The sequence below is a fragment of the Muntiacus reevesi genome, chromosome 9, assembly GCF_963930625.1.
Source record: "Muntiacus reevesi chromosome 9, mMunRee1.1, whole genome shotgun sequence".
NCBI lineage: Eukaryota > Metazoa > Chordata > Mammalia > Artiodactyla > Cervidae > Muntiacus > Muntiacus reevesi.
The window spans coordinates 15650657-15676885 of record NC_089257.1 but is presented as its reverse complement, the minus strand read 5'-3'; the positions used below and the strand labels follow the sequence as shown (position 1 = coordinate 15676885).

At 36.9% G+C, this 26229-nt stretch overlaps 1 protein-coding gene across 8 annotated transcripts in view; it reads right to left on the bottom strand.

Annotated features, from left to right (window-relative positions):
* Positions 1-26229, bottom strand: part of CKAP5 (cytoskeleton associated protein 5) — a 94845-nt gene that overhangs the window by 24786 nt on the left and 43830 nt on the right. For all 8 annotated transcript variants that reach the window (XM_065945418.1, XM_065945423.1, XM_065945424.1 and 5 more), the window contains 16 exons: positions 22503-22607; positions 18914-19003; positions 18644-18808; positions 18022-18150; positions 17112-17294; positions 14430-14543; positions 14036-14146; positions 12973-13065; positions 10493-10678; positions 9912-10006; positions 6118-6175; positions 5908-6033; positions 5282-5421; positions 4981-5155; positions 3936-4049; positions 2748-2876 (listed from right to left, as the gene is read on the bottom strand). In XM_065945418.1, coding sequence (XP_065801490.1) covers positions 2748-2876; positions 3936-4049; positions 4981-5155; positions 5282-5421; positions 5908-6033; positions 6118-6175; positions 9912-10006; positions 10493-10678; positions 12973-13065; positions 14036-14146; positions 14430-14543; positions 17112-17294; positions 18022-18150; positions 18644-18808; positions 18914-19003; positions 22503-22607 — 2013 coding nt within the window. The remainder of the gene's footprint in view (positions 1-2747; positions 2877-3935; positions 4050-4980; positions 5156-5281; positions 5422-5907; positions 6034-6117; positions 6176-9911; positions 10007-10492; positions 10679-12972; positions 13066-14035; positions 14147-14429; positions 14544-17111; positions 17295-18021; positions 18151-18643; positions 18809-18913; positions 19004-22502; positions 22608-26229) is intronic.

Below are 26229 nucleotides of genomic sequence, written 5' to 3'. Positions count from 1 at the left end.
TTCACTGATTATATTTAGATTGTTCCAGTTGGACTTTTTCTCAATTGTTATGTGTGTATATTTAGTTCTCTACAATTTTATCATGTGTTAATGTATCCACTACCACTGTCAAAATTTTGAACAGTTCCATCCCAAGAATCCCACGTGCTGCCTCTTTTATAACCACACTCACGTCCTTCCTCCCCCTCCTCCTCTCTAATCCCTGGCAACTATTAATCTGTTATCTATTTCTAAATCACGAGATTTCAAAGTTATCTAAATGGAATCATATGTAGTATGGAACTGTTTGGTACTGGCTTTGTTACTCAGCACAATTTCCTGGAGACTTAACTGACTTGTTGCATGTATCAGTGATTTATTTCTTTTACTGCTGAACAGTATTACATATGTGGATATATAACAGTTTGTTTAAACATTCACTTGTTGAAAGATATCTGTTTCCAGGTTTTGGTTATTTTGAATTAGCTGCTATAAACAGTTGTATATGGGCTTTTGCATAAACATAAATTTTCTTTTTTCTGGAATAATTGCTCAAGATTTGTTGGGTCATATAGTAACTACATGTTTAGTTTTATAAGAAACTGCCAAACTACTTTCTGGAGTGGCTATATCATTCTACATGTCCACCAGGAGAGTGTTCAAGTTTCTCCACATTCTTGTTGATGTTTGGTGTTATCACAACTTTTAATTTTAGTAATTCTGGTAGTTGTCTATCTCGTTGTAGTTTTAATTTGCATTTCCTTGATGACCAGTAACACTGAACATCTTTCATGGGCTTATTTACCATCTGTAATCCTCCTCAGTGAAATGTCTATGTCTTTTGCCAAATTTCTAATTAGATTTTTTTAACTGCTGAGTTTTGAGTTTTTTAATATATACATTCTTGATGATAATTCTTTATCAGATACAGAGTTTGCAAATATTTTCTCCCACTCTAGCCTGTCTTCTCATGTTCTTCACATGGTTTTTTGCAGAGTAAGAGTTCTTAACTTTGATAAATTGTAGTTTTGGTGTCAAGTCTTATGAATTCTTTGCCTGAAGAATTTCTATATCCTGAAGGTTTACCCCTATGTTATCTTTAAAAGTTCCATAGTTTTATGGCCAGTGTTTAAGCCCATAATCCACTTTGATTAATTTTGGTGCAAGATGTGAGATTTAATTCAAAGTTTAATTTTTTGGGTCTCTGGAAGTCAACTGCTCTAGCATCATGTGTTGAAAAGGTCACACTTCTTCCACTGCATTACTTTGGTAACTTCAAACATAGTTGTTCATATTTGTGTGGGTCTATTTCTGGGTTCCCTCTTCAGTTCCACCTATCTGGGTCTATCCTCCACCCTCTTTACCCCTGCAATCACTTTTTTTTTCTTTCTGACCACACTGCTTGGCTTGCAGGATCTTAATTCCCAAACCAAGGATTGAACCTGTGTCCTTGGCAGTGAGAGCATGCAGTCCTAACCACTGGACAGCCAGGGAATTCCCCACAGTGTTTTGATTATGTTAGCAATTTAGTAATCTCTAGTGTTCTTGCCTGGAGAATCCCAGGGACAGACAGGGGAGCCTGGTGGGCTGCCTATGGGGTTGCACAGAGTCAGACACGACTAAAGCAATTTAGAAACAGCGACAGCAGTACATGGTACAAAGGTTCTTTCCATTTTTTCCCTTTGTCAAGATTGTTTTAGCTAGACTGTAAGTTTTAAAATAACCTTGACTTTGTCCATGGAAAAAAAAACTTCCTTGAATTTTGATAGGAATTACATTAAATTATGTGAACAGAACTGACATTTCTATTATGTTAAATCTTCTAATACACAAACATATCTTTGGGTCTTCCTTGAATACTTCATCAGCATTTTGGAATTTTCAGTATACATATTTTGTATTTGTTTTAAGTATATATCGACGGGTTTCATTTTCTTTAGAGTGATTGTACACTGTACTGTTTTTAACTTCAGTTTCCATGTGTTCAATGTATTTGACTTTTGTCAAATATGATTATGCTTATTTTGTATCCTGCAATCTTACTGAACTCATTTATTCATTTTGGTTATCTGTAGGTATCTCGGGATTTTCTATGTAGACAGTTATGTTATCTGCAATTAGGGATAGCTTTATTTATTCTTTCTCCAGCTATATGCCTTTCATTTCTTTTTCAGGTCTTACTGCAGTGACTAGAACTTCTAGTTCTATGCTGAGTAATAATAATGAATGTGGACATCCTTGCTTTGTTCCTGATCTTAGGGGGAACGTGTTCAATCTTCAACCACTAACAGTATCATTTACAGAGGTTTTATGAAGATGCTTTTTTATTTAAGTTGTAATTCTCTTGTATTATTACTAACTTACTGACAGTTTTTATTATCAATAGGTGCTGGATTTTCTCCTTTTTTTGTGTCAGTAGATAGGACTGTATGACTTTTCTTTAGTCTGCTGGTATGATGGATTACATTAATAGATTTTTGAATGTTGAACTGCATTTTTATGTCATGATTAAAACCTCTTATTTTACTATTTAAGAGTTGAAGAAAAGAGAAAATTTCACAAATTTGAGAAAATTATCGCTAACAAAGCACATGAAAAGGAAAAAAAGAACCATGTGAATAAAAAAGCTCCAGGAATTTGGTTTCATTTTATTGGCTATTTTGTAATGGAACTCATTCTATCCATAACACATATAATTTATTAGGTAGGCTCAAGCCTCTAGGATGGTAAAAGACATGAGTAAAGCACATCATATTTGTAGTACTAACCTCTTGCCTCAAGAAAGGATTTTCCTTTTTGAGCTCTTCAGAAAGATCTTCCCCCTCCAACCATTCCTTCATGCCAGTCTGTTCTGCCCAAGCATTCACAGTTGCTAGGGCAGCGGATCGAACATTGTTCTGAATGGAGGAGAAAATCAGTAAACTATCACTATGGTTTGGAGGTAAGGAGTGAAAAGTGTATTACTTTGTAAACATGAACAACAGAGGTTTCTCTACAGGTCTACAATAAACATACTTGAAACATTCTTCATCTTCTCTGAAACAACTAGATCTATGGGTATACTCCAAAGTAAAGTAGAAACGAAAACTCTATAAATTTTAACAATCCTATACGTAGTTAATTTGGCAAAACATTGAACTGGGCATAAAATAACATGTTAGGGGAATAAACTCCTAGGTTTTGTTTCCTGAACCTCTGGGGACTCTCATGTCCCTGGTTATTTACTAAAGGATATAATTCTATGTGTTAGAGAACTCATAATGGTTAGCTTGAAATGATTAACAATTTGAATATTTTGTTTTTATATTAACTTGTACTCATAGAATGAGAAGGATTTAATGACATGAAAAATATTAAAAGTCCAATTCCTCAAATTAAATGAATTACACAAAAATAGACATATTCAAATATTCAATCTACGGATACATATAAGAGCTTGTAATTTTCAATGAGACAAATTCTAGGACTGTGCAACTGCCAATATCTTACTGAAGTACTAGAAGATTGTACTCCAGTTCAGGGGAAAAGGTAGAAAATAAAATACATTATCCAAAAATTTTTGTTTATTCACTCTTTATACCAACACTTTAAACAATGATATCACAATAGTAACAATTTTTTAGTATGTACTATATGAGGCAGATACAGGTACTTTATGTACAGACTCTTATTTAATCCTCTAAGAATTAAATTCCACAGATAAAGCACTGAACCTCAAAGAAGATAAGGAACTTACCTAAGGGTCACAAAGCTAGTAAGTGAGGTATGTGGTCACCTTAATATTGCCTGGGAGGTAAAAATGTTTTATTATTTTCCTTCCAATAGTCTCTTCTCTACAAAAAGTTTAAGACCGTTTACATGCACTCTTGCATTCATAAGAAAAGGATTATTCTTAGCCTAAGTATGTGGCTGGCTGTTCCAGAATGCAGCTGTGGTGAAAAGAGAATCAGGGATACCTTGCTGTCTCCAAGCACTGTGATGATAGGGATGCCTAAGTTCTTCACATGTTGCTTGATGTTTGGGCCCATGGCTACTGCCAACTGCTGGAGGATAGTCAACGTCTGCTGCACCTGAGTGGGAAGAGCCAACACCTTATGTTCAAATCACAGCACCGTGTGTTCAGAGTTTCGAAAGTTTGCTGCTATATGGTCAATGCAGTAAGAAGTTTCTGGCCTAAACAGCTGGTTATGATACTAATCACCTTATGAATAATTTTTAGGTGATGGCCTCTCCGTTAATCATCAGTTCATAAAATTGGAGTATTAGAATTTTAGACTAGATTATAATGCTTTATAATTTTAAAGTAAGGTAAAGCCTAGTTTAAGAAAAATGTGACATAAAAATCCAAATCTAAAAATTAGAAATTAAGCTTGTTTACATTACAAGCAGTTTTATATACAAATACTTAATAATATCAAAGGTCTTGTAAACAGCAAATCAGGTTCATGAAAATTTGATTAATAAACTTGCCATCTACCAACAAAACTTGAGGCACACTCAGAATGAAAGGAAGCTATTTCTAGTTCAAAGAAATAAAGTGATCATTCTCTTTTTTCTTTTTTTCACTGGTGAAGGTTATTGGAAAGGAGCCCCTTACAGAAGGGGAAAGGGGAGAGAAGAACAGGCATATGGTCTTTTTTTTTCAATTGGAGTATAGTTGCTTTACAATGCTGTGTTAGTTCCCGCTGTACAGCGAAGTGAACCAGCTGTATGTTTACATGTATCATCTCTTGTTTGGACTTCCTTCCCATTTAGGTCACCACAGGGCAACGGAGTAGGGTTCCCTGTACCGTGCAGGAGGTTCTCTGTTTTAATAAATTGGTTCTGTTTATTAAAATAGATACAGCTAGGTATTTTATACATACATATATATATATTAAACGTCTATATGTCAATCTCAATCTCCCAAGTCATCCCACCCCTCCCTTCCTCTTCGGTGTCCATATGTTTGTTCTCTACATTTGTGTCTCTGTTTCGAGAAGAGGTATATGTTCTACGTACCAAGATTTTATTTGAATCATTGAGTCGACCCTTCAAGGCTGTTGGAAGTTCACCTATGTTTGGCTGGATGAATTTTGCTTCATTGATAATAGCTGCTACTTCATCAAGGCCTTCTTTTCTGATCTTCCAATTCTTGTCACCAATCTTAGACACCAACTCTGAAGTGATTTTATCACTGAAAAAAAAAACAGAAGACAGAATCCTTAATTCCTGACGCCTAAAAGAATGTCAAAGAAGTCCCCTTGACTAAGAAGCAGAAGGCATCATTAAGAAATCATCAAAGAAGTCATTAGCAGTAAACCTGATTTCTGTTCTTGGCAAAAGATCCACAGCATCACTGCCCCCGTCATCTGGTTCATCTCCATCTTCCCCTTCATCTGTCCCACTTGTGCTGTGTTTGGAAATCCCTCTGGTTGGAGCCGGTGGGTTCTGTCCCTGCATCTACACACAGACAAGTTAGTGAGGCTAATGAACTCGATGAAGAATGTGAGAGCAAACTGGTGAGAGAATGGTGCTTGTGTCAAACTTCCATATTCCCTCATAACACAATGTTCACACAGCACATATTTTAATTAGACTTGGACTTCAATTCTGAGACTGTGACAAAAGGTCTATTCAAGGAAGGAAAAGTATATTTTTAAAAAACTGTTACACTTAGTGTGCTTTTTGAATATGTAGTTCTTTCAAAATGTTTGATATGTCAGAGCTACAAAGGATTCCAAGGGGAAATGTCCCAGTCTATACTATAGCTATCTTGTTCTCTTCCTCACAAGGTCATCCATTTCTTATGAACTCTTCCCAGTGATACTTCATATATATAAATGCAAATACATACATATTCTTCATTCTAAATATTTAAAAGTTTAAACTTAACCATATGAGCATTCTCAAGTCAACTATGGATTGAATCATCTGTGAAACCTTTACCTTCTCAAATTCTGCATCTATCTGGGATAGGAGAGCAGGCTTCTCATCCTCAAAGAACATTCGTAAAGAGGGACCAACGTACAGATACATCACACCAAGCAGAGTGATGGCAGAAGTCCTCACAGCCTGGCAGAACAAAGAAAACCTTTCAGGTCAGAACAGAACCACGAAGATCGTTGTACTGTCCTATACATGCTGCTATGTACTCACTGGGTTTGTTGCAGCAAGAGCTGTCTTCACATTGCTAATGAAAGCTTTCACATTCAGTCTAGAAGAAATAATATTTAGAATTAAAAACAAACAAATGAAACCATCAAAAACACTCACGGGGGTTTTATAAAGCTAGACTTCAGAACTGGCTTCCTTTAGATATGTCCTGAGTTTGACTTATTCTCTTTCTGCTGCTGCTGCTAAGTTGCATCCGACCCTGCAACCCCATAGACGACAGCCTACCAGGCTCGCTTGTCCCTGGGATTCTCCAAGGCAAAACACTAGAGTGGGTTGCCATTTCCTTCTCCAATGCATGAAAGTGAAAAGTGAAAGTGAAGCCACTCAGTCGTGTCCGACTCTTCTCGACCCCATGGATTGCAGCCCACCAGGCTACTCCATCCATGGGATCCTCTAGGCAAGAGTACTCGAGTGGGTTGCCATTTCCTTCTCCATACTCTCTTTCTACACTCATTTAAAGTAAGCTTTAAATACTATCAATGTTAATTTATGCCTAAATCCACAGAATCGAATATCCAACCAATTTTTTGACATTTCCATTTTTATGTCTAGTATATGTCCTATATCTGTCAAAACCAAACTCCTGACTGTCCACACCCCAACTCCCAAACCTGTTCTTCTCCTCACCTTCTCTATCTCGGTAAACAGTTACTTCATCCTTTCAGTTGCTCCCAGCCTTCATTGACAGAGTCGTCCTTGACTCCTCTCTTTCTCTCAAGCCCAATATCCTTTTTAGTTTTACTTTCAAAATATATTCTAAGTCATAATACTTCCAAGTCAATATAATTCCTTGACAGAATTATTTCAAGTCTTCTAATTAGTCTCCCTGCTTATGTCCTTGATCCTACCTATTCTGACAGTAGTCTAAACAACCCTGTTAATCTTCTGCTCAAAACCCTCTAATGGTTTCCAATTTATTCAAAACTTTGAGGCTCTACAGGACCTGCCCCCTGTTCCTCCTTTGATCTTTCTTTCTTTTTTAAAAAAAATTTATTTATTTTAGTTGAAAGCTAATTACTTTACAATATTGTAGTGGTTTTTGACACACATTGATATGAATCAGCCATGGGTTTACAAGTGTTCCCCGTCCTGCTCCTATGATCTTTCTCTCCTACCATTCCCATCTCCCTCACTCATTCTGCCCCAGCTGCATTCTGAAGGGCTACCAGTCTGTTACTGTCAGCCCCTCATGTCCTCAAGGTCTATGTCTCAAAGGCATTATTTCAGAAAGGATTTCTGTCTTACAGGAAATAACACTACACCAAACCCTCCAAGGTGTTACCACTAATCCCCTATCTGGCTTTATTTTTATTCCGTTGTTATTATGCTTTCTGATGTATTTTTTTATTGTTTACTGTCATCTCCCCTTACTCAAATAAGCTCCATGAAAACAGGAATTTAATCTTGACCATACTGTATTCCTGAGGGTCTGGAACAAATGACTAGAATATCACAGGTACTCAATATGTAGTTGTTGAATAAATGACAGATCACAGATGAATTAAAAAAAGGAAAATATTCACATGGCTTTTATGTCATTCATGCCAAGAGATAGTTTTCACATCAACAATTATCTAGTTAAGAAGGGATTGCAACAATACCCTCAACTATAGGAGGACACCACAGATACTGACATAACAAATAATTCTTTGCCTGAATAACACTTAAATGATACGTTCTAGGGAATCCCCTGGTGGTCCAGTGGTTAGAACTTGGCACTCTCACTGCCAAGGGCTTGGGTTCAATCCCTGATCAGGGAGCTAAGATCTTGCAAGTCATGTGGTATGGCCAAAAAAACCTAATTTCTAGAGTACTGTGTCTTCGTTTGGTGGAACTCAGAACACTGCAAGCAGCCTATTGAGAACGTGTGAAAAGCCGCAGGGGACAGAGAGAGGCCACACAGAACATGAGTTAGTCTTCCCTCTCGGAACCAGAATGCCTGGGTTCAAATTTTGGCCTTTGCCACTTTCTAGCTGTGACTTGGTCAGATCACCTTCTGTGCCCTAGTTTGCTCATCTATAAAAGGAAGAGAACATACCTCACATGGTTTTTATGATGAGTAAATCAAATGAGTTATTATTTGAAAGTGCCTGACATAAAGTAAGCTGTATAAAATTTTGTTAAATCAAACACTGTAGTCCCTCCTTATCTGGGAGGGATGCATTCCAAGACCCCTCAGTGGATATCTGAAGGTATGGATAGTACTATATATACTATTTTTTCCCCTGTACATATGTACCGATGATAAAGTTTAATTTATAAATTAGATGCATTGAGATGAATAATAATTATAGAACAATTATAACAATATACTGTAATACAAGTTATGTGAATGTGGTCTTTCTCCTCAATCAATTTTTTCAACTCTACCAGAAATGTGGCAGCAGCTGCTTCACTGGTAAACACAGCCACTCGAGTAATTATTATATTTTTCAGTCCAAACCTGTTTGTGAATCCATGTAACCATTCTTACTTGCAGTAAATGGCTTGGTGTCAATTGTTTCATGGCATTCCTTACTGAAGTCCTCATATAGACTCCATGCTTTTGGGTGGAACACATTCCCATCAATGACATTTTCTGCTCATGACTTCCATCCACAAATTTAATGCTGTTTCTATCTTAACTAAGCAGTTACAAAGTTTGCAGTTTGAGGTGTGAAAATTCTTTTTCCTTTACAATTTATGGATAGAAGATTTGTTCTTACTGTAGATCTTAGCAACCTTAGCACATTATTTTCTTTTTTCCTGAGTTAAGAGATTACACTTTGTCATGTAAAGGAACTTCTCTCTGGCATTTCCAAATTGCCAGCATCTCTATTCTTGCACTTTGGGACCATTATTAAGTAAAATAAGGGTTACTTAGACAGGAGCACTGCAACACCATAGAGGTGATCTGATAACTAAGAAAAGTTCCTCAGTGACTAATGGGGAGAATCCAATGGACAAAGGCATGAATCATATCCTGAGCAGGACAGAGTGAGATTTCATCATGCAATTCAGAATGGCCCATAATTTAAAACTTATGAAGTGCTTATTTCTGAAACTTTCCATTTGGTATTTTTTGACTGTTGGTGATGCAGGTAACTAACTGCGGAAGGAGAAACCACAGACAAGGGGAGACTGCTGTAAACCAACGTGTTCAACAAGCAAACGACTTTGGGAAAGAGTGGGTTAAACAAGCGTCTGTGGGAATTCCCTTGGGATCCAGAGGTTGAAATCCACTGTGCAATGCATAGGACGGGGATCCAATCCCTGGTCGGGGACCTGGGATCCCACGTGCCGTGGAGCAACTAGGCCTGCACACTGCAGCTGTTGAGCCTGTGGGCTTGGAGTCCACCTGCTGCAATGAAAGATCCTGTGTGCCACAACTAAGGCCTGACGCAGCCAAATAAATTAATAAAAATAAAGAAACGAGTGCCTTTATTGCAGGACTTCTAAGAGCCTTTAATTTTCCAAAGTGCACTACAGAGTTCTAAACAAATGTGATTTTATATAGTAATCTCCAAATGTATTTAACTAGAAATCCTTGGAACTGGCTTTTTGTGGATCAATCATAAAATACTGAAGAAAAATAACTTAGAGAACCCTGATGTTAGTGGATATCAAAATGCAGGAGAACAAGCCAACACAGGCTTTTTAGGAACAAAGGTAGATTTTTTAATATAAATTAGACAATTGAGCTCTGGTTTCTCAGAAATACACAGAGACAGCTACAACAAATATAATCACCAGTTAAGACAGTGGCAAAACAAGTACTTGATTTCTTTCTGACTTACCCAGAAAAACCAAATTCTTTTATTGCATTTGATAGCCAGTTCAGAGTTTCTGATTGATTCTTGGGATTCTTCTGTGAGAACGCCATTGACATAACCTGGAACAGAAAAACAAACATACAAAAAACCAAACAGATCTGAGTTTTCGCTCATATTTCTTGTAGAAATATACCTTGACATTAAGGCAGAAGTGGATTGAGCATGCCTTTTCTGATGCTAAAGCAAAGACAAGAATGCCATAGCAATGTTTAACTTGAGAAAATGAGGTAAGTGACAGTATTAAAAGCATTTTCACAGTATTGTAAATCGACTCTACCTCAATAAAAAATTAAGAAAGAATTTTGGACAGTGTACAACTTTTCATTGGTGGTCTCTTATAATGTCTTAAGAGAAAATTACTCTCATCCTTAATAGAATATTCTTGACTAAGACAATTTTAATTATCATGCAACAGTTATTACCAAAGGTAAAAATTTAAATAAAGTATCAGAGTGGTTTTACTTGAGGAGAAGAGAACTAAAGTTTAACTAATAACCTCAAGTTAAAACTGGGGAAACTTGCAGAAACGGCACTGTGTCACTGACCTGTTCCGCCGTCCACGGCAGCAGACAAGCTTCAGCTATTGCTGTCATAGCTTCTTTTGCGTTGTTCCCACACTTCACATCGCCAATCTTGTCCACAAGTCCATCCAAGACGATCTGTGCTGAAGTTTTGGAAAAATTTCCCTTCTGGGCAATCAAAGCAACTATGTGAAGTTTCATCTGCATCACCTGAACAAGGGTAAGTATCAGAAAATTACAAGTAAGCCAAAGACATCTTTCTTCTTCAGGCTATGCCATGTGGCTTGTAGGATCTTAGCTCCCTGATCAGGGATTGAACCCAGGCCCGCGGCAGTGAGAACACAAAGTCCTAACCACTGAACCACCAGGGAATTCCCCCTAAATATTTATCTATTTACTTATTTTTATAGTAGCCTGAAGATGTAAATTAGGGACAGCTGAGAACATGACCAAACTAGAATCAAGTTTAAACAAGAAACAAAACAATTTTTAACCTTTAATCATTACCAATTAAAGTAGCTGACTTTAATAATCAATAAAATTTATTATTATCAATTTTAAAGTAGCTAAGAGAAAAAACCAAACCATTTAATGTTTTAAAATACTAACAAGCAATGTTACTGTGTGAAGTTTATGAATTAAAAGACATACAGTAATTTCTATATTCTCCTCCTCTTATGGTTATTTGCATTCAGTACTGAGTGCACATCCCGAAATCCATAATAAATGACCATACTAACTCAGAGTCCTAATAAGAGTTGCCCATAAAAAAATTACAACCCTCATGTATACACAAACACCGACTCCTCCAGAAATTGAGAGAGTTAAAGAACTTGTATATTTTTAAGAGGAGGAATGGAAGGAACTGTGAAAGATAATTTAAAGATGTTAAACTGATGATAGCAGATGTTTGGGATTGCAGACCCTTTTGACCATAAAAATTTTCCCTTGTCCTGTTTGAATATTTAAATAACAGGTGTTGGCAAGAAAGTAGAGAAACAGGAACGCAACACTCTTGCACTGCTAGTGTGAATAAGGTTTGGCAGTTCCTCGAGAAGTTAAACACAGAGTTATTATAAGCCTTAGCGGTTCCACGTCTAGGTATGTACATGTGTTCACATGAAAACCTGTACATGAATATTCACAGCAGCATTACTTGCAATAGCTCCAAAGCAGAAACATGGAAATGCCCATCAACTTATGAATGGGAAATAAAATGTTGCATATCCACACAAGGAATATTGTTTAGCAAAGGAAACTACAGAGTTGATACATGCTGCAATATGGATGAACCTTGAAAACATTATGCTAAGTAAAAGTCAGACACAAAAAGTCACATTATCCCATTTATGAAATGTCCAGGAGAAGCGATGCACAGAAAAAGCAGATTAGTAGTTGCAAGGGACTGGGGGTAGAGACTTGGGAAGGAATGGTGAGTGACTGCTGATAGGTATGGGGCTTTCTTTGGGGGGGGGGGTGGCGCGATGAAAATATTCTAAAATCATATAGTGGTAGGAGTTGCAGAGCTATGTGAATAGACTAAAAACAGCTCCACTGTACCCTCCAAAAGAGTTCTATATGCTCAGGAAGTTGTTATAAAGAAAAAAACCCATGTAAAATGACCTCTTGTTATGGATCTAACACCCAGAGGGTTATCAGCTCAAGTCAGGTGTGCAGTTTCAACTGTCTGAGAAGCTGCATTGGGAGAACTTTAAGAGTGGTGGTGTGGGGGGAAGAAGGCAGCACAGGAGCTGCTTGGCGTGGGAAACCTCGGAGGCACAGATGAGGTGCCCTAATGCAGCGCTGAGGAACAGCGTGCTAGGGAACCAAGGATCCTGAGCGGAGGACAAGAGGCGGCAGAAAGGAAGTAAAACAGAGACTAGCAGGAGCCCAAATAAACCTGCTACATTGCAAACTTTCACTTACCATCTAGAGGAGGAGGAGAAAACTCTTCTCATTCTCCTTCATCTATTACTTTCCTATATCTCCCTTTACACCTACTTTTTAAGACTAGAAAACGGTAATGCTCAACTTCATCTCTAGTATCAGTTAATGAGTTAAACTGACTGTGGTCATTTTTTATTAGCAATTTAAAGACTCCATTTATTTTTTATCCAGAGAAATAAGAAGGCTATCTCATCGTTTATCCTCTCTAGAAGACAGCAAAAGGCTTCCAGGCCTAAATAATGAGAAAAATCCATATATATGAATTAGCAAACAGTAAGTATGTCTGTGTATGTACACACACAAATACACACAAATACTTACTGTTTTATACATATACACACGCACACACAAACTCCTAAATGTACAAAGTTAGAGTTAAGTGTTTAATCAAAATGCATACATTCTATCATTCATTTAAAATTAGATAACACTTGTCTGAACGACTTAAAAAATAAAAGCTAAACATCATTACCGAACTATACCTCTCTAATACTCCATAGGATGATGTAATGAAAATTACTTCAATAAAAGACAGTACATCTCTAATTAAAAAATACCTGAAAATTAGTTTCTTTCCATCCAGGTTTCTTGGCTAGCATCCTCACTAATGCCTGGCATGGCATTTCAGTTCGGTCCATTAATTCAACAGCCTTGAAGTAACACAAGATAGTAAGAGAATTAGGGATTAATAATGAGTTCCAAGAGAAGTGCATATCCAAAATCAAGGAAGTGTTTACCTCCAAAGGAGGGAGGGGAATAGAAATGAGGTGGGTCATAGAGAGAGCTTATTTACTTTCTGTTATAATGCTTTGTTTCTTGAGGTGGATGTTTGGTATATGGTTGTTAACAGTGATGCCACTGAAACTCTCCCCCCACCCCCAAATTTCAGGAATTCACAAAGTTTGCCCCATGGAAAGTAACATTAACAGCTTCAATTTGCGTAGTATATGGCAGAAACTGCTTATATATATTTTTACTTATTTGGTTTTCCTAAAAACATAGCATAGTAGAGTAGGTTAGATGTGTATAAATACAGGTTTTAAAGAAGCACAAACTCAGGTCTAAATCCGAGTGGTGGATGCAGGACTGGAAGCCAGGTCTCCTGGCTCAAGTCTCAGGATTCTTTCAATTTCTCCACAGCGCTCCTCATTAGAACCAAGGAGTGTGTGCCAAAATGAACCACTGTGCTCCTGTCCAACACAGATTTTTTTTTTTAAAGAAGCTTCTCATACCAAGTAATCATGTCTACTCTTCTAAGAATCATGACAACAAAAGGGAAACATAGAAAATCGATGAGGAGTGGTTTAAGTGAAGAGGCCTGTTTGACAAGTAGGTTTAATACCATATAATATTAAAATCCATTTAAGTCTTATAATTCAGAACAAACCTAAGTAAGCACTAAGTTATGAACTGACAGAAGCCACAGAAAGCAGATGTTGAAAGATAAACCCAACACAGCTAAAAAGGAAACAAAAACCCTGCCTCATCTTTAGTTAGCATCCATCAAACATGCTCACTGGTTATAAAACACAGCAATTAGGACTACTCCTTCACCGGCCAATTCATCACTTCTCTATAATGTAATTTTCTTTCACATTCAACTCATCCTTGTGTGCCCACCTTCTGGAACTCTTCCATACAGGCCAGCCTTTCCTTCCAGTTACTGCTGTCGAGAAGCTGTATACAGGTAGCAGGAAGGACAGCTGAAGCTTTTTCTTCACATACTTCAATCTGTAAGATACAAAACATTAACATTAATAATTGCTTAAGGAAACAGAAGAAAAGAAAGTAGGAAAACTCCAACTAAAACCACAAGGACACTCCTATAGGTGTGCTTTAGTATCTGAGGATTCTATTATACCACTATAAAGGGGAAGTTTGTCCAAGGCATAGTTTCAGTAAGTTAAAAAGGTATCGATTAACCATATGTTATAGAGCTCAGCAGAGAACTCGAATCTCCTTGCAGGCACTGACTTTGTGCTGCCCTGAGTGTGAGGCAGGTGGTAAGACTGACCGAGAGCTCAGGCTCCACCATTTCTTTAGTCTCTACTGCTTTCTTGTTCCTGGTCCCACTGCCTCCTGTGCCTCCTTGAGCAGCTGGTTTTCCCTTCTTTGGTGGCCCGCCAGGCTAAAAGCAAAGAGAAAAACATTAAACCAGGTAAAGATTCAGAATAGTGATTCTCAGACATTCTTAGACAAATTTGATTAAAATGAGGCATCACTCAACCAACAACAACAAAAAAACCATATTTTTTTTGCCCACAGAATTTAGCAATTTCAAAGGTAGACTGACCTCCTGAAGATCATTCATGGGGAAATCTACAGAAGCAGTATTAAGAACCTCGAATTCTAAATGAGCTAATTGAGACTAATAAAATACAAATGATGAACTGGTTTTATACTATATATATATTTACAGATTAATTTGAGAATTAATATTTGACGCCTAAAATGCCTCTAGATCTTTCCTACACTAGTAAAGGACAGTTCCTGAGTTACAACACTTACTCAGTATTTGACCACAAGGTACTCCAGTAACATGAGATTATATTTTTATTCAATGTAGAACTATCTACTTTGTGAAGGAAAAGAGGTGCTATGCCAATTTCAGTTGAGTGTTCTAGTTATGTTGAAGATGGCCATCTCACTGAATTTCTTTTATTGTTTTATAAAACAGTTTTCCAGGTGACTTGCTTGGGTTTTCTAAGAATATACTCATATAATCTATAAAAATGATATATTTAATCATGTCAAAGTTCCATCCATTTCTATATGGTTAAGAGTTTTTATCAAGAAGACACGCTGAAATTTATTATGTTCCTTTTCAATGTCTGAAGTTAGATTTCTTTTGATCTATAAATTCAGTGATCTTCCTAATATTAATATCCAACTATCCTTGCAATCATGGAATAAACTTCAGTTGGTCATACTTTTTATTGTACCCATTGGATTCTATCTGCTAATATTCTATTTAAGTATCTTGATTTAAATTTATTTCACCCCAGTTTTGAATGGTCGCAAGAAAATAGCAGTTTATTATAAGGTACACAGTCAAGGGCAGTAACATGAATATGGCAACACACATCACTCCTATCTATTTTGGGTATTTGTTAAGCAATGACTAAATGTTAAGAAATGCCTAAACCAAAAAGAAAAGATAAAAAGACAAAGGATCCAATTAGTCTTGAACATCCAGACCTGTTCTGAAACCATTGTTATCTTGAACATATTCTGAGCTTTTAAGTGGGGTAATAAGCAAAACTAAGATGCTGGTTTTTAATCAAAGAAAACCTCTAACTCTTGTCAGTTCACATTAGCAGTATGACTGTGTTGATTCATAGTAACTACCCCATAAAGAGAGATTTAATTATTTTCTAACTGTAAAAATAGAAAATTTTACACTCTGATTTGTTATAACACCTCTTCTGGATCCTTTCCCATAAGAGTACGCTGTTGAGAGAGGTAACTCAGTTAACCAATCTCCTACTTTCTATTTTTAAAACACTTACACATTTATTGGCTTAGTAGATTTATTGGCTGATATTGTACTACTTATTTTTTCAAAAGAACAAAAGCAGGTCCTCCCTACCCCATCCACAGCTTCCTCTGGGGGGAAGGAAAAGAATCCCTTATAAGAGAAAGCCAGCTAACATGGTAATGTTCGGCAAGATAAGAAAAGGTCGTAAGGTGTGGTGCCCAGGTCACTGTCCAGAGAGGCAGGAGCTGGTGAGAAAGGAGAAAACAGCTGCCAACTCCCTGTACTAGAGTACTGAAGAGACCGCATAACATGAAAGATAGCACACAGGCTCTGTAGCTAGACACCTGGGTTCAAACCCCAGGTCTGCAACTCTGGACATTCAACAAATATAAGCAGAATTCCTGTTGTATGCCAGAGCCTCTTCTATGCACAAGGGGTCAACCCATGACAAGCTCTCTCTCCTTTACGGTTTGTAACACAGTGTGGGGAGACAGAGTAAACAAACAAGTGAACTGTAAGAGCATAATGTGCAGGACACTTAATCTTGCTGAGTCCTAGTTTGCTTTTCTGGAAAAACAGGGATCACAAAACACTTATCTCAAGGGTTATTATGACAATTAAATGAGATTAAGTAGGTAAAATGCTTCACAAAGTGAGGTTCACTAAATATTAGCTCTTTTCTCCTAACTCCAGGCTGGGGTTCAGGGTAGGAAAGAGAATCAAACTTCCAGCATTTGCGCAGATAACTTTATGCTTAAGAGAATCCAGTCCAGGAAAAGTGTTCACTGTAAGAAAGTCATATTTGCCCTTGAGCATTTCCCCCTCTACTACACTACAAGGTGAAGGGTTGAGGTGGGGGGCTTGACCGAATGGAAACTCAGTGCAACAACTTTGGAGCATTATTAGCAAAATGACCAAGGTGATGTTATTAATGCTAAGTGGCCCGTCACACTATCTCATTATTTAATGATACTTTCTGAGGCCTTAAAATATATTTCCATATCTTCATTATCATTTTTATCTCTATACAAGTTTCAAATAACCAAACGTACTATTGGAATATTCTGTCTTCATTGAAATATGCTCTGCTGTATTCTGAATGCTGTAATGAGTTCTCTCAAATAAAATCATATTGAAGAACGACTGTGAACCTGAGATTTAGACCCTACCTTACTGAATTCTGATTTTTAAACCACATATCCCAAGTCATTTATTCACCTTAGCAGCAGGCACCTTTTTTAAGGGTCCTGGTTTGGGTGCTGACGTGTCCTTTGTGTCCTTATCTCCCGCAGCCCCTGAAGCAGTCGCCCTTCCGGGCACAGGCTTGAAATCCTTCTTGTCAGCTGCAAGTCCAGCTTTCTTACCATGTACCAGCTCTACTTTTTCTGAACATTCTTTGATCTGGAAAACAAAATTGAGATAGACATTACTGAATCCAACTTTGAAACACAATCACCACATTACTTAGTAAGTCATTTCTAAACCACAACTACATGAGAATTCAGAGAAAAAAGCTTCCTTTTCAACAAAGATAAACTATCCATATTTTCTCGGCAGTAGATATACATGAATGACATCTTACACTATATTTCTACGCAGAGAAAAGTTTACGAAGCTTATAATAATCTCATTTTTGTAGAAAACAAGTTTACATTTCCTGGGGGAGACGGGGGGATAATTTGGGAGACTACTACATAAGAACAGGTGACTACTGAGGACCTCCCGCAGAGCACCGAGAGCCCCACTCTGTGCTCAGTAATGGCCTTCATGGGAAGGAATCTAAAGAGGAGCGGGTATATGAATGAGTCCCTGTGCCGTACAGCAGAAACCCACACAGCACTGTAAATCAACTACACTCCAATACAAAATTTAAAACAAACAACAGTCACACTTTTGGTGGTAGACATTCGTATTTACAAAGGCAATTTTCCAGATATCAGAAATGAAATTAACTTAAGACATCATTTTTACTTCTTCTAAAGATTGGTCCACTCAATTTTATTTTTTATAATTTGAAAATATTTCTACTAATCAAGAAACTCTGATCAAAAGGACACCAGTAGAAAAACTTAGAATGCACAGAGATAGTACTGTTACCCAATTTCATTACAATCCATTACTAACCTACCTTATCAAGCTTGAGTTTGTCTACATCAGCTAAGAATGGGTTTACTGCTTTCTCACCAACCACCTTCAAAGCAGTACCTAAAGCTTCAAACGCAGCATCTCTGACTTCAGGAGCAGAATCATTGATGTGCTATAGTCCGGAAGTAAACAGAATGATCTTAATACAAGGTACATCAGGTATTACTAATTCTACTTCAGACTGAGAGTTGTCAGATGAAGAATTTGCTTTTTACAATTCATAGAAACTAAGCTTAGCTTTCTTTCTGCCAATTAACAGTTACTCTTCCTCTTACCCTCTATCCAGAATGCCTCACAAGCAGATTATCTTCAACTACTCTAAACTGGATGCCTGTGTTTGACCAGATTCAGCTTCATAGCTGATATCAGTTTATGGGCCAAATAAATATAATTTTTAGTAGTTAGTGGAATTATAAATTTATGCTTTTCTTCAAGAATGGGAACATAAATGGTGTAAGACTTTGGATTCAATTTCCAAAGCTACAAAGGGTCTGCTCCTCAAAAGACAATAATCTACAGTCACGTAGTCAGTGCACACAATTAGTAGAGAAAAAAAATCTTGCCTAGGTATAAAACAATCCCCCCATTTCAAAGAGAGTCTATACCTTAAGTAGAGCAGCACAAAAGGGCTTTAGTAAGCTCTTTGGCAGGGTAGAAGCAGTGCAGTGGCGGAAGCTTCTTGCAATAAATAGAGATGTCTGTTGCTTGATGGTTGGATTTTTATTATCCATTACTGCTAAAACATCCTCACTGATGTTCTGTAGCGTGGTCTTCAGAAAGAAAATGTGGTCAATAAATTTTTTTCAATTGTAAAGAACAATAAAAATATCACATTGACAAATTTTACTTGAGACAAAACCACAAACTCAACTTACAGTAAGGAAGATTGCATCAATTGCCTCCTGAAGGGCTTGTACCACTTGAGGCTTCTTCTCTTTGAATTTCTCCAAAATGGTTGGTACAACCTTTACAAGTGAACAGTTGAAATATATTCGGGAAAAAAAATGACATACTGATTGACACATGCTACATCATGAATGAACTTTGAAAACATGTTGCTAGAGAAAGATGTCAGTCATAAAGGAGTACACCACACGTGTATTATTCCATCTATGCAAAACATCAGATCCACAGAGGCAGAAAGTATACTAGAGGCTGCCAAGGTCTAGAGGGAGGGGATAATGGGGAGTGACTGCTCACGGATATAGTTTCTTTTTGGGGTGGTGAAAATGTTCTGGAATTAGTGGTGATGGTAATACACCCTTATGAATATACTAAAACCACTGAATTATATACCTTGAGAGGGTGAGTTTTATAGTATATAAGTTATATCTTAATAAAACAATGTTTGGGTCTATCAATATAAACAAAAAAAAGTAAAAATCTAAATTGGATTTAAAAATCACTTCCTTTCTTGAAGGGTGCCAGAATCTTATGCCAGAACAGTCTTATGCCTGTACCATCACAGCAATGCTTCTCAACCTTTTTTTTTTTTTTTTCCATCTGTACCTTACATGCAACTTTATAATCATTTTTTATCAGTAATAACTCTTACTGGACAAAATGATTTTCAACTAAGTGGATTTAGGGTAGGGGAACAGGTATAGTGTATAATTCTTCCTCCCCACTCAAGACTCTGGTAGACCTCACTTGGACTGAGATGTCTCCTGCCCCTTTACTACACTAAAGAAAAAAGAAATAGTACCAAAAATTATAGCAATTTTTATCAGAATTATATTTTCCTATTCAAGTACTAAATTTAGATAAGTAAACTGAGAATTTTTATAATGTTTATTCTGTCTTGTAAATTATCAATAATTCCATTAAATATTTAGTGACTCCCAAGAACATGTATTGAATATATGTAGACAGGCACTGTGCTAGCAGGCAAATTAAGGTTATTTTTTAAGATCTAAAACAATATATAGCAAAGCTCAATGGCACCTCCTGCCACTCGATTTTTTATAAAAAAATTTCACAGAAGTGATACAGAAGAATACAGTTTCCATGGAAAAATATAAAACTATTTGTTTTTACTGTTTAATAACATTATCTAAGTTTCATGTGTACCACATGATAATTTGACTTATATATACACTACAGCATGCTCACCACCAAAAATCTAGTTTTCATTTGTTACCATACAAATGGATAGTTTTATGGACAAAATCCCATGATCACACTAAGCTATCATTTAGATTTGTTTGGGGAAGGGCATTTTTACAGTTGGGACTGAACCCCACGCCCTGCGTGTCCCATCCATCACTTGAGACTTCACTTCCATTAAGTGCATGTTTGTTAGAGAGCAGGGTGTTAGGCTACAGTATTTGTTTAGCCTCCCTAAGAACTATTCAAGGTATCTATCCTGAAAGCTGCTAATATATGGTCTAGCAGACTTACATTATATACAGATAGTAATTAACTGGGAATATAAGAATAAGTGTAACACAAAATAGCAAACTGAATGCTTCACCAATGGCAACCCAGAACTGTCCCCTCACCCCACCTCTTGTAGGGAGGCAGGGATTATTTTTGCTGTTGTGTTTTAAAAGCTGGAACTCAACTGTGCCATATTTCCCACTGCTGCTGAAACCACCCATAGAAGACACGCTGCCTACGTGCATTGTCACATATTTTAATGTCAGTCCTTTGCTTTACATCACATAAAAAAAGTTCGTGGTTTTGTTTTAGTGTGGCAGAGGTTTTGGTTTTTTTTTTTGCTTTTACAGATGGTAAAGAGTCTGCCTGCAGCGCGGGAGACTCAGGTTTGATCCCTAGATGGGGAAGATCCACTGGAAAAGACAATGGCAACCCACGGCAGTATTGTTGCCTGGAAAATCCCATGGACAGAGAAGCCTGGCTACAGTCATGACTTCACTTTTTATCCATTTTGCCTTTCACCAACCAAAAAAATCAAGATATTTTAATAGCTGTAAAGCTAAAGTTCACTTTTATATATACAGCTAAAAGACTGTTTATAAATAATTAAAGAAAATAAAACTGAACCACTCTAACATGCTTGATATCAAACACAGTATATAATTTTAAGGGGGGACAAATACCCCAAACTATAAAGCACGACAGTCTTTATGCTGCACACAAAAATCAGAAAGCCAGAATCAGAATTCAAACTAGAGGGTAAGGTAATCATCTATAATCAACTACAAAATTAGTAAATTAAAATGTATTTTAAGAATTGTTTTCCAGCTGAAGAGTTATTTCTAATACAAATTATAAAATATTCTAAGCAACACAAAACTGATCAAATCAATACATTTGACAGCACACACACAGATACTATGTAATACATAATGAATGCTATAAAATACTGAGAATAATTTTACTCCAGTTTGTGATTTACATGTCTAAGGGTTGTATAGACCCTTATTTTTATTTCCCTGGTAACAAGCTAGTCATGATTTATTTTTACTTGGTAGTGTCTTGTTTTTTTTCAGTTAAGTTCTCCAAAATTATTTTTAATCTATGAGTAAGCAACCTCCAAAGACCATAACAAAGTGAGGTTAGATGTTTGCTTCACAGTATAAACTGACACATGACTACAGACTGTTAGGAGACTCTGAAGTCAATCTAGGGAATCAAATGATCTAGTGGCTAGCAAGTTAAACCCTAAAGTTCAGTACAGTCAATTTACAGGAGGCTTAGCCAATCTAAGTAATACAGATAAGATTTAGAGATCAACCGACAGATGCCGGAATTAAAGAAAACACTGCATTTGTTAAAACTGTTCCCAAACTTGATTGCTTCCAAATTTATATTCAACAAATGTCTCTAGTCAAGAGTTTCTTATAATAAACTGATATATTACCAACAGTGTAACCTACATAAAATATCCCAAGTATGTGAAAATGAAAGTCGCTCAGTTGAGTCCGACTCTTTGCGACCCCATGGACTATACAGTCCATGGAATTCTCCATGCCAGAATACCAGAGTGGGTAGCCTTTCTCTTCTTCAGGGGATCTTCCCAACCCAGGGATCGAACCCAGGTCTCCGAATTGCAGGAAGATTCTTTACCAGCTGAGCCATCAGGGAAGCCCATCTCAAGTAAACTATTATTTTTTAAAATAGAAAAACACTATACATTTTATACATTAATCTCATTTCTGGTTTTATACTGCCTTTCCTATTCTCATTTTAACTCTGTTCTGGGTACCACAAGTCATATTTCAATCTGTTATACTGTACATCGTATTTTAAGAGCAAAACAGGATATTAGTAAGTAAATGAATAAGCAAATCAACTCAATTAAGTACTTTAGGTCAAGTGCCTGATTTTCAGTTGTAAATTTAGTTACAACTGATATCTTTATTGTAAAATAAATGTTTTAATGAGCTATGCTTAGTACTAATAAAATTTATGCCAAAAGCTGTTTTAAAACATAAAGCAAATTAGCCATCCATTCTTGATAACACTGTTAATCTGTATCAAAAAAGAAGTGTTACTTACATGTCCTGCGTATTGTCCAAATTTCTTTCTTAGCCCAACAGCCAGGCCAGTAAGACATTTTGCTGCCAAAGCTACCAACATGACATTGGTGTCCTTTCCAACAACCTACAAAGGGTGGAAAAAAAGGAAAACAAGAGAGTCACAGTCCCAAAGAGTAAAAATTTACTCTTAAAGGAACTCTGAAAGCTATTATGTAATGGATAGCCAACTTTGTTCTGTACAAGAGGAAATATTCTTTGACAATATAAAATTTGGGAGCTTCTCTTCCTTATGTTTAGTCTTCTACCTTAAAGCTCTACCAACAAAACATACATACAACCACATCAAATCTCTGACTCTCCACTGGTGGTAGTCTGGGCTGTCAGCACTGCCCAACTGCGCAGGTGACTCGCATAGTGGCAGGAAAGGTGGAGGCCTCTTGACTTTGCTTTGGGGCAGGGAAAGTCAAAAGGCAGCATCTCTGACAGACACCACAGAGCAGCAGCTCTAACACTGACACCCAAGAAGCACCAGTACAAAGTGCTGTCGGTACTCTCACAAGCTGATGAGATGTAAACTATTATATGTAGGATGATAACAGCAAGGTCCTACTGTATAGCAGGGAACGATATTCAGTGTCCTGTGATAAACCATAATGGAAAAGAATGTTAAAAACAAAAAAAAAGGAAGTTGACGAGGATTCTAAACTGCAAATACCTCTGCAATCGTTCCTCACGGCCTTGCAGCTGCCTTTTAGTTGCTAATGACCGTCTGATTTGCATTCAGTCTCTCACCAGAGTGTCCTCCAGCAGTGTTAATACTACCACCCTCCTAGAGCGTACCCTGCAAAGTCCAGAACTTAGCAAAACTCACAGGCAGTAGCTCCATTTGTGTCAACTTAGCAAGACAGTGACTACTATGTCTCAGTTCCTTCCTGCAGATTTTACTGTGGTTTACTGTTCAAGCCGGCTGATGCTAAAAAGATGCTTTACTTTTAAGTGCCCCAAAATCTTTCCTTTTTCACACTTTCCCCAGGTAGAAGAAATACTTTCATTCTATTTTGGATTTTATCCCTAAGATCTGGTATTTCACAAGCAGAACATTTCATTCCAGATTCCCTGAATTAAAGAACCCTTAATGCACAGCATTATGCAGAGCAAGACAGTCCTATATATATACATTCCCTACTGAGGAGTAAGAATTAAAAGATCAACATTTATTAAAACCAAATTAGATCCTATAATTTTATAGGTGCTTTATAATCTTTTTTCAATTTTTGCTCTATAAAACTAGTACTATTATTATCTCAATTTTGTGGATTTCAAAAATTAAATAGAGAGTAACATGTTCAAGGTCACAGAGTTAGCAAATGGTAGTGCTGTGATTCAAACCTAGATCTGCTTTGACCCCAAAGTTTTTGCTATCTTTACTAAAGCACATTCTCCTTCTAAACTCACGGCAAATTTACTTTCCTTATGAGAAGATGAGATCAGGGTCTTAATAAATGTTTTGTTAAATCGATAATTACTAAAAGTCTAGGTATTAAAATTCTATCCATTTTTGTATTGAACATATTATTGGCATTTGTGTCTGGATTATTTTTCCTTATTAAAACATCTCTCAGGTATTATTTACATGCTAGATTTTGTATTTAGCATCTAAACATATATTCTAGGAAAGGTCATCAAAAACACGCTAGACCCCATTCCAAGAGATCCTACTTCAATGAATTTGGGATGGGAGTTGGACATCAGTACTCTAATACAGTTCAAAGGTGCTTTTGTTATACTGGCCTAGTTAAACGACATCATTCAATCCAGTTCTTAAGAGACAAACATTACCATAAGAGCAGTAACCAGTGGAAATTGAATCTTAGACACTGATGACCCTAATGCAAAGTTGTGAAGAGGATCTTGTCAACCTGTTATAGTTCAGGATATAGCAGAAGACTGAGTGCATTTATTGGTAAGTGATGAACCAGGCACCCAGTACAATATTTGCCCATTAACACTCATTCTCACACATCCCAGTTTGACTAAATAAGTGTTTCTTAACTGGGAAACAGGAATGGGGAAAATGAAAAAGTGCTTATTTTTAAGAAAAATAGTGTACATGAAGGGACGCCATTTCAGAGTTGAAGAAAAAGTCAGTAATTCTGTTTGAGATCAGGGAAAGAAAAGTTTTATCTCACAATGTTAATTTAATCTAAATAATGGGAACTACTCTATAATTAAAATTGCTGTCACTGCTACTTAATTAATTTTAAGTAATAATCAATTACTACTTATCTTTAACTAGTAATGTGAGCCACTAAACAGTAATCAAAACAAAAACACTGCTGACAGACAATACAAACAGGGCCGTGGCCACCAGAGGTCTGCACACCACAACGAAGCGTGGCCCCTGCCACCCTGACTAAAGGGAGCCCTGTGCAGCAATGGGGATCCAATTCAGCCAAAAACAAATAACAATTTTTTTTTAATTTAAAAAAGAAATCATTTCAGGAGCATTGTGAGGAATTTCAAAATGAGTAGCTTTTTACTACCTGTATTAAGGGAAAAAACTGGGAAGCTAGTAAGATTACTTGATAAAGACGACAGAGAGAAGAGAGTATGGAGGGAGGAGGGATGGGCCCGCAAAGGCCAATTAGGTCAACATAACACAGGCCTGGGGCTGGACGCGGGGCGCAGGGAGGGAGGACTGAGCCGGACTAGCAGATGCAAGCTAGCATACAGAAGACAGCAAACACGGTGCTACTGTACTGAACAGGGAACTATATTCAACTTCTTGGGATAAACTATAATGGAAAAAATACTAAAAAGAATATATATACATATGTATAACTGAATCACTTCACTGTACAATAGGGATTAACACAACACTATAAATCAACTATATAATAAAACAAAAACAATATGGATATGAGGTTTATTTTTGTCTACAAGTAATTAAAATAGAAAATACAAAAATAAAAATGTCATGTTTCATGTTAATTTATATTGACATTAATTTTTCATGGTTTTAAATATTTTAGCCACAAAATTAAGTTTCTTTTTACTGGTCTGTAGCCTCTGATTGACTGCACTGACTCCACCATGTGAAGAAGGAAAGAAGTGCCTCCTGCTACCATAAGATCTCACACAGATCCACTGTTTATGTCTACCCAAATATAAAAATCCATGACCTTCTCTGTATAGAATACAGTGAGAGTTTAAATTCAGTCACAAAGCCAATGGAAATCTTAGAACAGTTAACCATCTGAAAAGCTAATATCCTAAGAAAATGCACGTAGAGAACATCAATTATTAACATTCCTGATTCCAATTAACATTCCTGATCATTACATAAGGAAAAATAGAAGCTTTTATTTGAGGCATTGAGAATTCAGTGGAATATATCATGTTTCCATAAGATTCCTGATTAAAAAAATTATATGCTAGAACTTAGAGAATCTGAAGCTCTTCAAGGACACTAGAATGCCTCTTACTGCCTTCTACCCTTCCTCTTTCCTCCTAGGCTCCAGGTTGGTGAATCTTTTCCCTAGGGCAATTCCCTTTTAATGACAGTCAGTCCTTTGTAACTGCAGATTCCTGAGGCCAACAGTATTCACTGTACTATGCCTTTTTATACAAGGAACTTGAGCAGATTTTAGTGTAGGTGGGAGCTCCTGGAACCAACACTCTGCCCTCCTCTTCCCCCAACCTGGGGATATTGAGAGATGACTGTAGTCTTGCCTTGGTCTTTGGCT